Raw genomic sequence first — 14,909 nt, forward strand, 5'->3', positions numbered from 1 at the left:
CAGGAAATGGCAACCCAATCCGGTACTCTTGTCTGGAAAATTCCATGGACAGAGGAGCCTGGCGGGCTACAGTCCATGGGGTCGCAGAGTCAGACACGACAGAGGACACCTACAAATACTCACAGTAACTTAGGGAAATATCCTACCACCACAGGAAAAGATGGCTCTACCCACCACACCCTTCATCTATTACCCTTAACTCTTCTAATTACAAAACAGAATGCAAACATTGAGATTAAACAGGCAAGTTTTATTATCAAATGTAACAATTCTACAAAAATTCAGTAGTATTGTAGTATTACCGCCTATCTTAAAGTCTTTCAGAGCTCTGGGCAAACAGCATCTTAAGGCAGCCAAGGATAAAGAACTATTTTTATGATCTTAAGTGCCAGTTATCACCAATTTTCACACAACATGGTTTTTCTTATTTTTCCTACTGCAGTTAAAGGGCCATTACTGGTCAGTGAAAAGGGAATGTTTGGCTTTCCATTCAAGGTATTAATCAAAATAATGCAAAGTAAATAAAAATAGCAGCCACATAAATCTGTATGGCATTGCATTCAAGCTAAGGACATTAAGAGTAACTTAAAGGAACATGTGCACTCGGTTAATCAAATTCTGTTTTTCTCTTTGGAGTTACCACGAGGCAGCAGTACTATCTAGCTAGTGTCTGATATTGCACTTCTGGAGCATAAACACAGCTAAACATAGTGCTAAACACTGACAACATCAGTACCTGTTCTCATCACATCAGTGCTTACCTCTCAGTCTAGCATGCTGACTATAACCCTAGGCTTTTTAAAAGTTTTCATTATTTGACAGTTAAGGCATTAGAGAAAAAGGATTAAGGCTATCTCATTATATACAAGCATTCACTTTAGTTAGTATATTGCTTTCTAGAATACATTGTTCAAATATTCTCATTTGTGATATTAAAAACTATGGAATTTCTTATTAAAGTCCGAACCAACAATAATGGAAAAAGTACAGTATAAAATAATACATACGAAGCCACAGTATTCAGTTACAGTTCAAACTAGAAATTAATAACTACACGTAGCTGCTTCATTTTTGGTTTTACATTTTGGCCCCTAGTTCATTTTTATTTACAACTGATACCCACTGAGAAAAAACGCAACTGTTAAACTATGTATGTTTTGTGATGGGTGTGCCATTTCTTCTCACTTATTCCAAGGTGTTCTAAAAAGAGTTTTTGGTGGCTTTTAACTGTAAGACATTGTGATGGCCAAGACACTGGGGAAATAATAGCTTTATTTCTTTTTGTAAGTCTGGGAGTTACATACTCCAAGACCTTATTCTTACTTCAGAAGAGCATGTGATTGTGCAGAAGATGGGGAGACGGGGAGAAGAGTGGGAACACACAAAAATGGAGCTTCCATAAGAGTTCCTGTTGGAGATGGCAGATGCTAGTGGAGTATTTTTTTCCCGCAAGACTTAAAACTTAGGAAACACCTATGATGCCACATTAGCTGGTAGTAATGGAGACACCCAATTTCAAATTCACATTTTAAATGCCTGTTTGCAACGATCAAGGAGCCAAGCATACTGCTTGCAATGAGAATTTGGCTTCACTGGCTCAAATTTTTCATTCCACCAAAAGATAGGGCACTGGCCCACCGTCCAATGATGTTTGCTGAAAATACTGCAGCCTGAGTGTAGACAAACTTCTCCTGAAGTTGCTGGAAGTTGTCTTATGTCTGAAGGTTTCAGGATCTCCATACATCTTTCAAACACTGAAAAAAACAAAAGAACAAAAGGAAAAATCACAGTCTCTCAATTTTGCTATTCTTAGTCACCATAAAAAAGATTCTGAATTCTAAAAGGCCTAAAAGTCTTAAAAGGATTCAAAATTTTTATTTTACACAGACATAATTGGTATTTACGCAGCCAATTCTCAGGGAATACACTGCTAACAAGTGAGGTTTATGTGATAACTGGCATTTCCCCAATACCCTAGCCATATTATCATGCATGGGATAACGTATGTTTTTACCTCCCCACTTAAATCTTTTGTGAAGAGACTATTCTCTTCATTCCTTATTCTGGGTCCCCAAGTTATCCGAGCATTTTAGTGATAGTGGCAGTTCAATACCACTTTTTAAATAAATCAAGCCATTAAGACAAAAATTTAATATTAAATTCTAGTATGAGAAATTAAAAAAAAAAAAAATTCAAACAAGAATATTTGTATCAGTAAGAAGCACTGAGAGGGGACTTCCCTGGTGGTCCAGTGGTTAAGACTCCATGCTTTCAAAGCAGGGGGCACAAGTTTCATAGCTGGTGGGAGAATTAACCACACATGCCACGTGGTGCAGGCAAAAAAAAAAAAAAAGCACTAAATAATGACACTGTAGCAAGAGTTCTATATGTCAGTGACCAATCTATAAAAACCACCTTGATGTGGACTATTTCATCCTTACAACCACCCTATTATACGCCATGTCACCCCCATTTTACAGATGGGAAACCTGAGGCACAGTGCAATTAAGCCAATAACTGGAAGATCTAGAATGTGAATGCAAATTGGTTCTTCTGTGCTATTTACTTATATCCCACATACAATCTTTAAAATGAAAACTAACTAGGCATGTGTATACTTTCACATGTAAATGAGAAATAGAAATGAAGATAGAAATATAGTTCTTCAGAGTTTAATTCTGTTCTATGGCCAATTTGTAATTGTGGTTAATACTAGATTTGCTTTAAAAGCAGATTCTGGGACTTCCATGGTAGTCCAATGGCTAAGACTCTGTGCTCCCAATGCAGAGGGCCCTGGGTTCGATCCCTGGTCAGGGAACCAGGTCCCACATGCCACAACTAGGAGTTTGCACGCTGCAATGAAAATAAAAATCCTGTGTGCCACAACTAAGACTCAGCATATAGCCAAAAAAACCAAATAAGATTTCAAAACCGGAATACAGATTTAGATTCAGGTACTCTAAGAATAGAGAAACATTTGTTTCTTTGTTAGAATTCATTTTTAAATGTGGTTTTCAAAGGGACCATAATTTAGCACTTAGCTTTAAAATACTATGCATTGAAACCTGCTCTTTGGATACTAAATTTTGATAAGAAAATCTCTATCAATGAACCAACATTATTACTGTTGTCCAATATCTATTTTGTCTATCTTTTGGCAATAGCACCTGATTTTCCTTAAATGACCGCCCCGCCCCCAATCTCAAGGCCATAAAGAGGCAACTTTAAGACCACTGAGCCCAAAAAGTGACCCAGATATAGCCAATTAGAGCCCTGTGTGTCCTTGGCCACAGTGGTTTCAGAGATGGACTTAAAGTGAGGCCAGTGACACTGAAGTCCTGGCTTCCTCTGGACTTGGCAATGGAAGGGCGGCAAGCCAGGATTTGCTGGGAGTATGGCACAAACAGAGTTGGGCTGAGAGTGCGGCCTTGGATGCAGCCAAGTTGGTCAACTATGGACCTGTCTTTATCAGAGTCAATAAATTCCACCTTCCTCATTCTCAGCCCAGACTACTAGTATTCCAGTAGGAAATCACTGTAGATGCTGAAAGTTATACCTTCATGTTTTGAGAAAATGTGGACAAGTTCTGAAAAACTTAAAAGCTTAACCTTCTCAGACCTGCCTTTTAATCCCCATGGTATCCAATGCAACTTTAGAATTTAGCAATGCAACTGTAGATTCCTAGCTGTCAACAGCAACAAAAAAGAAAACCTCAGGTGGATAAGGAGAAAATGTTTCATATTCCCCTACAGCTGCAGAAAAGCAAACACTATTATGCAAGGATGATTTTTAAGGTACAACTGCAAATATCCACAAATTTGTCTTTCCTTTCTAGTAAGATCTGAGTCAAAACATACAATGCTGTATTTTGCACTAAGCTATCATTAAAAGTTCTATGTACATTTACAAAGAATTCTTTTAAGAGATCTGGTTTCACTAACTGGTGTTCTGTCCTATGGAATGAACCTACGCCCCTTAAAAAGAAAAAAATGCCTGCTACTCTGATTACAGTAAGTCCCCTACATACGAACCTTCAAGTTGCGAACTTTCAAAGATGCAAATGCGTGTTAGAGACCTGATGGCACTGGAGGCCCAGGGAAAGGACAGAGACAAGAGGAAGAAATAAGCGGAGAACTGAAGAGATTCACGACGCAGGAGATGGCGAGGGGATTTTGTTTATTTGAGGAGGTACTATTAGCCTTGGAGGTTGCAGCAGCCATTCAGAATGCGATCCAGTGCTACTGTGTCATCTATGACAAGTAAAAAACAGCTACTACCCAGATATCGCTGGATCGTTTTTTTTTCAAGAGGGTAGACAGAAGCTAATCCAGCAAAGAACCAGAACCCGTGCCATCAGCGTCAGGTGTACGAGGGGCGGTGCAGCCTGCCCCGCGTCTCCTATCGCCGACGGTCCTTCAGCTCTTCCACCTCCCTTCCCTCCTCTAGTCAGAAGCTGCTCTTGCCTGCTCACTCCATGCCAGCCCCTGTGTGCCGGCTGTCGTATTGTACTACTGTACTTTTCAAGGTACTGTATGGTAAGATGGAAAATGTTTTATTTCTCAGCTTTGATCTTATGTATTATTTGTGTGAAAAGCATTATAAACCTATTACAGTACAGTACTATATAGCGATTTGTGTTAGTTGGGTATCTAGGCTGACTTTGTTGGACTTACTAACAAACTGGACTTAGAAAGTACTCTCAGAACAGAACTTGATCATATGTAGGGGACTTTCTGTATTTGTAATATTTCATTTCCTCCCAGTGATTTTGACATCTCTTTTCTGAAAAGTATAATTCATAGGTGGGATGTTTTATTGGACAGAAGAACAGATTCTTCTTCCTTTAAGATAAAACAAAACCCGTAACTCAAATTCTTTAATCGAAGAAAAGCTGTTTGTCAGTTAAATCAAAAGAATCAATATTTATTTGTCATTCTGGCCCATTTAAAAAATCTTAATTGGAGGAGAAAGAGAGAAGTTTTGCCCAATTTTCAAAGCTGCTCTTTTTAGTCAAAAGATACCTTGAATTTGGGGGCCGGAAACTAAAATATTAGTCACTATATTGATCCAAAAGAAAAAAACTTTTTTTTCAATCCACAAAGTAATCCAAACTATACACTTAAGAGCCCAAGAATAAAAAAATACCCATCAGGACTTCCTGGAGGCCCCGTGGTTAAGAACTCACCAGCTAAAGCAGGAGACGCGAGTTCGATCCCTGCTGCGGAAGATCCCACATTCTGCAGGGCTTCTAAGCCCATGTGCCACAAATACAGCCCGCCAGCCGCCTACTGCTGAGTTTGCCTATTGCAACTACTGAAGCCCAAACGCATGGAGCCTGTGCTCAGCACCGGAGAAGCCACCGAAATGAGAAGTGTGAGCAGCACAACTGGCAAGTAGCCTCTAATCACTGCAACCAGAGAAAGCCTGAGTACGGCAACAGAGACCCAGTGCAGCCAAAAAGAGAAAAAAGACACCTATTCAAATGAGAGCTACATAGAGATTTGCTTTGTTTTCCATAAAACTTAGGTGCTGGGACAATACCAGGCTTAATACGTTATAAGAGCTTCCAAAAATACCTAGTATACAGACAAACCTTTTCACACACACACACACAAAAGGAAACTAGAAACACTTAATCTTGGACTTTCCAGCTTTCAGAACCCTGTGAGAGTAAATGTTTGTCGTTTATAAGCCAGCCAAGTCCACAGAATTGTGTTAAGACAGCCTGAATGGATGAAGCCATTTACCCAGAGATCAAAATTGATACCACCAGGGAAGTCACGTGGGTACAAACACAACAGATGATATATATCACGAAACTTCATGAGAGGGGCTCTTCACCTCCATGTACTCTTTCTTAACACCTACTACTCTAGTTTAACCACAAGAAAAAAATTAAACAAATCCAGCTAAAGGACAGCACACAAGACATCAGGAACAGTATAATGCAGAATTGTCAAGGTCAAGAAAACAAGCAAAGACTGAGAAGCTAACAGGCCAGAGGACACTAAGGAGACAAACCAAGTAAATGTGAAATCTTAGACTGGATCCTGGAATAGAAAAAGAAAACACTGGTGAAATCTGAATAAGTCTGGAATGCAGATAGTGGTCTGCTCCTGTTATGATTATTGTGATCATAGCAACAAAATAGTTACTTGTATACAGAAAGAACTTTAGTTTGTGTAACTTCATTAATCCACCTGATTCTTAACACCCAAAAATGTTTCATATGTAGAAGTTACTTTTTCCCTCATTTTTTACAGAGAAGGGAAGTGTCCCCTCTAAAGGATTACCATCTCCTTATGTATGCAAAATATAGCTGTAAATACAGTTAGGAAGCACTTGTTGACAAATTTAAATTTATGAGCTGACCCCGCCCTTTGAGAGCCTAAGAGTAGGAGACTTGGAGCTCACAGTGAAAATTGAGGCGACAAGAACTCTGGCCATGTGAGGAGGCATTTTTCCAGCCAGTCATCACAACCTCCTCCTCTGAAGGGCCCCTTGGGCATCTTTAATAGCCTGTGAGCTGTCCTTAGGGGTTTCTTATGACCAAAAAATCAGGCATTATCTTTTTGGGGGCAGTCTGCAAATATAGGCTCCTTTGAGGGGACAAGGCTACAGGAAAAGACACAGTGTGACTTCTTTACCAGACCTCACCATGGGCTCTGGTTACCTTGACCAGATTCTATAACCAGCAGTGACGTTGTTTTTTCAGTGACTTTTTAGAGCAACATATTAGGTTCCTGTGGCTATTGTAACAAATCACTACAAACTAGTTACTTAAGACAAGGGGAAATTTATTCTTTTTTTTTTTGGGAAATTTATTCTTAACAATTCTGGAGGCCACGGGTCAAAAATGAAGGTGTCAACCAGGCTGCACACCCTCCAGAGGGTAGGGTGGAGGAAAAAATCTACTTTTGGCCTTTTCCAAGTGTTGGCGGCTACAGGTGTTCCTTGCCTTGCATCCACCTGATAGCAATCTCTCATAATTATACCTCCACCTCCTCTCTTATGTGTCTACCTGATCTCTTTCTCTTTCTTATAATCTCGCTTAGGAGCCACCCAGGTAATCCAAAATAAACTCCTCCTCTCGAGATCCTTAATTTACATCTTTTAGTAGGTAAGGCAAAAGACACGGGTTCCAGGAATCAGGATGTAGACGTTCTGGGTCACTGTTCAGTTCAAACACTTACTGCTGTGCTCCCATTTGCCCAAAGGAAAGAGCACCAAGAGTGAAGCTGGAAGCTATGGGTCTCTGATCAGCTTGGTCACTAGTTGTATGACTTGTGAAAATTGTCTAAGCCCTCTGGATTTCATCTCCTCTGACAAATGGAGCCAAGGTACATGTCCTGAGACCTCACAGGGCTGTGCTGAAACTCCAATGAGACTGCAGATATACAAGTGCTCTCAGAGCACAAGCCACTCCATTGGTGTCAAAGATGACTAATGATAATGAATTTAATGCGCATGTGGATGAGGAGGAAAATATACAAATATACAGTCACAGTAAAAGGTTAAGGGGAAAGAAAAAGGTTCAAAATTCCTAGAGGGCATGTAAAAAAAGAAGTTGAAAAGAACCATTCACTGTAGCTATTTCTAGATGGTGGGATGATTACTGATTTTCTTGTAACTGTCTATATGTTTCAAATTCTTTACCAAGAGCACAAATACTCTTATGATCCTTACTTCCCAAGGTTGTTGATATAATTGAATGAGATAACTTATGCCAAGTACTTCATACAGTACTCCATGTGAGTTTTTAAAAATGCTCAATATAAAGGCAGATTAATCTGATGTTAAATGCAAAAACCTGGATTTTAACAAAGGACCTGACTTGTTATCCTACCATGACCCCAAATATACAAACGTTAAGATAGAATTAGAGGTACTGAGGAATGGTCATAGTCAATTTAGGATATTTCAAAACTTCCCACTTCTAGTCAGTTTTTTTCTGGTCATGAGGCTTCTGGGATCTAGCTCCCTGACCAGGGATCAAACTCGGGTCCTGGCAGTGAAAGTGCCAACTCCTAACCATTAGACGACCAGGGAATTCCCAATTCTAGTCATTTCCTTATTCAAAACACATATTTCACTATGTGCACAGTATGCTTGTCAAGTTTATAGGCAGCATCAAGGGGCTGAACAAAGAACATCTGAGGCGCTTTCATCACCGTGCACGAGAAAGTGCACACTGGACTAGTCTGTGGACTAGAAAATTCTCCACTCACATGACCATGGATGTGGGCGTGATGCCCTTTGACAGCATCTGGAAACCTCACTGAAAATGGCAGAGAATCAACACTTCCAACCTAGAACTGGGGCTTCTACAACTTCGGAATGATAGACTAAGACCCCCAACTGTCATTTTCTCAAAGACAGCATTGCAATGACAACCTCTTTTCTAATTTAGAATCCATGTGATTGAAGCCCACACAGTCGTTGTCCATGAAAATGGTTACCAAAATTTGAAAATGACATGCCAACAAACCAATTTCAGCAACCCAATTGAAAAAAAAGAGAGAAAGAGAGAGAAAGAAATAAGAAACACCAATTCCTGACCATGTCCTTATAATTAGCTCTTTTGAGGAGATTCATACACAATGTTAATATTCTTTAGGGGAAGGTTATCAATTAGTAGGGGAAAAAATTATTCAAAAAGCTATCAGAATCCTTTTCCTCTAGGTTTAGTTTTAGAAGAGGAGAAAGACACGCAACAAAAACCTTACAATCATTTTGGAATGAAGCATATTTAAAAGTATACCCAGATAAACTTTAAAAAGCATTAGGTTAAGTGAAATAAGTCAGCCACGAAAGATAACTACAATAGTGAAATGCACAGAAACATAAAAGAGAATAATGGTTTCCCGGGGGCTGGGGAAAGAGGGATAGGAGATTGTTTAATGTTATTTAAAGTTTCAGCATGAGAAGGTAAAAAGTTCAGGAGCTAGAGGGTGGTGATGGTTGCAAACAATGTGGATGTACTTAGTGCCATGAACTGTACACTTAAAAATGATTAAAATCGTATTATGTTATATATTATTTTACCACAATTTTAGAAAAGAGAAACTAGGAAAAAAGGTATAACCAACTTAATAGAGTTACCATATGACTCAGTGTTTCTATTCCTAAATATACACCCAAAATAATTTAAAATATTCAAATATTTGTACATAATTATTCATATCAGCACTATTTATAATACCCAGAAGGTGGAAACAGTCCACAAGACCATCAATAGATATATGGGGGAAAAAAAACATCTCACATAGCCATACAATGGAATATTTAGTTCACTCACTCAGTCATGTCTGACTTTTTGCGACCCCATGGACTACAGCATGCCAGGCTTCCCTGTCCATCACCAACTCCTGGAGCTCACTCAAACTCATGTCCATTGAGTCAAAATATTAATTCCGACTTGATACAATGGAATATTAATCAGTCACAAAAAAAGGAATGAAGTACCGATACATACTATAACATGGATAAACCTCAAAAACATGTGGAATGAAGCAGATTGGTTGCCTGGGTCTATTGGGAGGGAAAACTGGGAGCTACTGCTTAATGGGTATGGGATTTTCTTTTGGAGTTGATAAAAATGTTTTGGAACTAGATAGAAATAGTGGTCGCACAATATTGCAAATACACTAAATATCATTTAACTGTATACTTTAAAATGATTTATGTGATTCTAACTCAACTTAAAAAAACAAAAGGAAAAAAGAAAGAAAACATACCCAACCTGTATTCTGCATGACATTGCAAATAATTTCCAAATGGAAAAGTTTTCCCTTACGCCAAAGTAACATACAACTGTTTCCATATATATATTGCTTAGATACTATACTTAGATGACAATCTTAATTTCAGTCTCCACTCCTTCCAAGATTTCTGTCATTTCTTATATCACATAAAGGGAAGGGAAGTCCCACCTGACCTAAAAAACACCGAGATTCTTGATCTCTATTTGTTAGGCCCTTTACAATTTAACTTCCACAGCATAGAGCCTTACCTTCTTTTCTGAGGATGATCTAACTGCTGGGGCCCTTAAATACAAACCCATTCTTTGGATAGAGTCCTGGCCTGGTCACTTGTGTGTACAAGTCCATCCTCGGTTGCATACTAAAATGCAAGTTAAAACAAACAGGATCAAAAGATGGACAAACTATCACTACAGACGGTTAATATTTCAACTGAATAGTTCTACCAACTGAATTATATACAGGACATTAAAACCACAGGAAACAAGTTAACGCCGATAGTAGCCATATATGAAACTGCGAATCTCAAATCATCGTTTCTTACTTAACATGTCTAAATACCATAAAAATCTCTTCTAAGCAAGAAGTTGGATGAACATGCAGAGATAGAAAAAGAACAGTGTACTACAACATCACCAAACAATTCAGATCTTGCTAAGAATACAGTTTCCATGACACCACAAACATTAGCTATATTTGTAATATCAATCTAGTTGATATTATAAAATTACAACTAGATTGTAATATCAATCTAGTTCTCTCAGCAGTGCAGCAAGTTAAGAGCAGTGAGAGGCCCAAAGAGATAATGATTAAAGTCAGTACTTGGAGGAGAAAAAAAAGTTAGCACTATTGAAAATGCAAAGCCACTGACAGCAAAGGTTAATGCAAAGAGCAAATGAAAAAGTCAAAGGACTAATATAAGGATACCTAAGAGCCCATTTCAGAGTAAGAGGTTCATCAACTAAAATAAAGACAAAGATTTATTTCCACGACCAGAATGACATCCTCATCACTAAATATTTTTATAGTAGCTTGCCTTCATAAATTCAATTCTCATTCTATTAATTTCATTTATCAAAATGGGCCTCATTCAGGTTAATTTACAAAAATGCAGATTTGATAGCAGAACCTATATCCTACATCTTGCTTTAGTATCACAATTCTTCTCTTTTTGTAAATCAGCCCTTTCCAGCCCCCTCAACCCCAAATCAAATATGGAAAATTTAAGTGGGAGTAGTTTTATAGAAAGAATTTTGCTGAGGAAAGGGGAACTATACATCTAAAAATTAAAAGTAACATTTATAAAAATGACATATGCCATATATGTATGTTTTAAAAGACAGAATCAGAAACCATAAAGAGATTTTATTCATTCATTCAAACAATTATTACCAAGGATTTGGTACTATTACCTACATAAATTATGTAATTATGTAGGATAAATTATAAGTAACCAGAAATTAAATGAAAACCTCCCAATAAATAAGCAACAGCAATAAAGGCCCCATATATAAAGATCACAAATATTACACCTCAGAACAATTTTTTTTTAAAGTCATCCATTGATTTTTTTATCTTGTGACAAAGCCATATCTAAAAGAATCTAGAGCTTCATGGTTAGTGGCCATTACTAAAATAACTGAGAATAGGCAAAAATAAATAAGGCAAGGACTCTTAAAGACAGCAGAAAATATAAACTTTTATGTAGGAGTGACATGAAATTAGGTTATATACAAAAGATTTTGAATGTATGCATTTTAACTACCTTAAAACTATTCAAGAATAATTTGATATGCTGAATTAGATCACTGAGGTTCCTATGTAATCCTAATTTATTAATCCAGTTTATAAATTCCAAGCACTTCAGAAATGAAGGCAAATGCCTTGAGACAAAATAGTTTTGCAGAATGTTTTTGCTTCTCATTATACTAGGTCTGCTCCAACACTGAATAATTCCCTAGAAGCTACCAGAAGATAAAATAACTTCAATCTGTAGTAGTTCATCTTAATTTTGAAGCCTGTAAATCTTTTAGCCATAAATCTAGAAATAACTGCTATTATGTGTTTGTGGTTTAATAAATACCCGTAAGAAGAGCAGTTTTGTTTACTCATATACGGTTTATATGTATGATCACTTAATGCTGTTCAGTTTGAATGTAATAAAAATTAATTAGTCAAAACAACTGGAAAATCATGGGAGAAAACACAAAACTCAAATGTATTCTCCGTGTGATTTTATCTTTTCAATAGCCTTTGGTAAAATTCTCTCTTCATAATCTAGTGAATCAGATATGAAGTTTGGGAAGTAACTTTTTACCACTCGAAGGGATTCCAACAGGTAGCAATTGTTTAGGGAAGAAGCAAAGTATCTGCTGATCTCTGAAAAATAGTTTATGTCTGCAAAGAATGTGCTAAGCCAAGCAGTAACAAAACATAACTTTTGTCCAATTTTAGTCTTTCACTTATCAGACATAGATTTTCTTCAATTGTCAAAAAATATCCCATGATGGTAACTTGGTAGGTTTGGGGCATCCCCACTGACATTGCTTTAGCTGAGCTCCACAATCCTCCACGATTTATGGATTTGTTGTTGTTCAGTCGCCAAGTCGTGTCCAACTCTTTGCGACTCCACAGCTCATGGATACCAACCTTGTAAACCTATTCTAAGAGTGCGGGCGCAACTGCACCTGCGGGTGAAACACTTAACGTGTCGTGTGGTTAATGCTTTAGGACTTGATGGTGAGGCCTACAACTGCTTCTCGACTACACACTTGATCTTAGCCAAAAGGCCGAGAAGCGATGCTTCTCGACTCTGATGACTCAAGCAAGGCTCAGCTCCAAGAGGAAAGACCATTTTTGCTTTTAGTGCAAGTAAAAGACTGCAAGATACTGATTTTTAGACATTGTAGGGAAGAAGGAGTTTGGGTCTAACCATGTGATTTAAGGAAGCAAAAGTATCCTCTCAGGTGAGATGAGAATGAGAAGACTTTGCTTGCTTTAAAGGAGCTCCTACCAAAAGTCAAAGAACAAGTGATGGACACAGGTAGTGTTAGGAAAATGGAAAAGAGTAAAAATCAGTTTCATTAGAGTTATCCTACAGCTCTTTTCAAAAGAGTTACCATCTAAAGATTCACTGAGTCATCCTTGTTTCTTCCATATCAGGCAGAAAGGACTCAGACTACTTTTTAAATACTCAAACTCTGTATTTCATTAGTCAACAATTTGACTTTGAAGAAAATTCCTTCTTAGCCTATCTTATTCTAGATGGAAAGACCCACACCACTGTGTGCCTAAAGAGCTTTCTCAAAGTAGCCCAACTGAAAGAGAGAAAAAGAAAAGCCCCTAAGATTAAGTGGAAGCAATTAAAACAGCATGGAAGAGCCCTAATCCTTCCAAAGGGATGAGTGTGAAGTAAGCACTCAGATAACAAATCCCCGACTCTGGTTCTTCCTAAAGCAAATCTGTTTAAAAGCACTTATACACATGAGTTTCAGAGAATATTCCTGGCTGCATTCTTTAGGCACATCAGCTTAAGTAAGAAGGGCACTGAGTAATTTTCTTCTTCAAGGTACTGACCTGGTAACCTTGGAAGAAGTTAAGAATTTCCTTAACTCCAGTATTGTAGGCCAGGCCCTGCATTCTGACCACCGCGCCAGGCTGTGGAGGGACACCGCTAAGATTAGCAGCTGTAGGGAAGTAGCCAAGACTATTGGGCGAACCTGGGGGGCTAAAGGGAGAGAAAGCACAATGAACCAATAGAAATAGACAGTGTCTAATATTTACTCTAAAAACAACAGTTACTTAAAGAAACACTTTCTCAAGGTGACCTTTCTTAGAATTCTCAGTTCTCTCTCCCAAGGCAGGTAAGTATACCACAGCTATTCTGTTCCCCATTTCTACAAAGGCCCAAAGTTGGAAAGACAGAAAGGTTAACGCGGAGTTAAATGCAGGGTGTCCCCAAAGATCCGGTTCTATCCGAGATTCTTAAGTGAAGGAAGGAGAGAAGGAAACTTCTGCAGCCACTCAACCACAAAGCACCGCTTCCAAAGCCCAGATCATTGATGATTAACTGGCTCGTTACTAGGAATACTAAGGCAAGGAAAGTCATGAACACAAAGGAATAACAGAAAGCATAGCCACAGAGACCAAAAGGTATACAAAACGATTGCTCCAAAGAACACACTGTTCTATCCCTGTAGACAAGCAAATGCACAACACAGTTAAGTACAGAACAATATGAGAGCAAAGTACTATAGCACCCATGAGTTGTTTCTTCCAACCTAACTGAAAAAAAAAAAAAAAAGTGTGTATTGGGGGAGGGGACAAGGAAACTGGAAGGGATGCATAACAAATTACATGACCCACCAATAACATGAGGGGAAACTGATGGTGGGTCCTTTTAGTGTACCTGCAAAAATTACCTCCAAGAAACACAAGCCACATGAATAACTAATCATTCTTTATGTAGTAACTCAAGTGATGACCATATCATGAAATTAGTTTCACCATGTCCCATACCAATCTGTTTTTCACAATTAGTTGCTCGATACTCATATATGCATAGGGATTTTTTTTAAGTCATTAGCTTAAAAGAGCAATAAAGATCCACAGCTTTAGATTATTAACACAAATCATTCTAAGTAGGTAATTATCCCACTTCAAAGACAAGTAAACATAATGAAAGGGACTAAAAATTTTTGAGATTATCTATCCTACATAGTCCTAACTGGTGGGTTAACAGGAATGATACCAGATGGTGAAGCCAATCCTAGCTTCCATTTTATTATTAGCACAGTAACCTCGAACAAGTCACTTAATTTCTCGGAACTCCAATTTTATCATTTCTTAAACGGGAATGAAAACACATCCTAGTTTCACAGAATTTTTCAGCATCAATGATTTAATGTATCTAATTACTCCACAAACATTAAAATGCAGTAATTTGCTATTCTGTTATTATTCTCACTCTTGCTATTTCCATCACCATTCTTCCATTTCATCATCTCTAAAATATGGAAGCCTGAAAATATTACTTGACATCAAGCTGTCCATAATCTAAGTCTCTAAAACAGTTAATTCTCAACTCATCTGCATATTTGAGTTACTTGGAGAGATTTTTTACAACTCTCTCCAAGGAGAGAGTGTCTA

The 14,909-nt window shown here is 38.0% G+C and overlaps 1 protein-coding gene across 4 annotated transcripts in view; it reads right to left on the minus strand.

The window, feature by feature from the left end:
- Positions 1 to 229: 229 nt before the first annotated feature.
- Positions 230 to 14,909, minus strand: part of ESRP1 (epithelial splicing regulatory protein 1) — a 56,934-nt gene continuing 42,254 nt past the window's right edge. For 2 of the 4 annotated variants that reach the window (XM_061123761.1, XM_061123758.1), the window contains exons 14-16: positions 13,338 to 13,488; positions 10,013 to 10,122; positions 230 to 1,754 (exon numbers count right to left, since the gene is read on the minus strand). In XM_061123761.1, the coding sequence (XP_060979744.1) occupies positions 10,048 to 10,122; positions 13,338 to 13,488 (226 nt within the window). In that variant the 3' untranslated portion in view covers positions 230 to 1,754; positions 10,013 to 10,047. The remainder of the gene's footprint in view (positions 1,755 to 10,012; positions 10,123 to 13,337; positions 13,489 to 14,909) is intronic. The other 2 variants (XM_061123759.1, XM_061123760.1) reach the window with 2 other exon arrangements.

This window comes from Dama dama, chromosome 21, assembly GCF_033118175.1.
Source record: "Dama dama isolate Ldn47 chromosome 21, ASM3311817v1, whole genome shotgun sequence".
Lineage (NCBI taxonomy): Eukaryota > Metazoa > Chordata > Mammalia > Artiodactyla > Cervidae > Dama > Dama dama.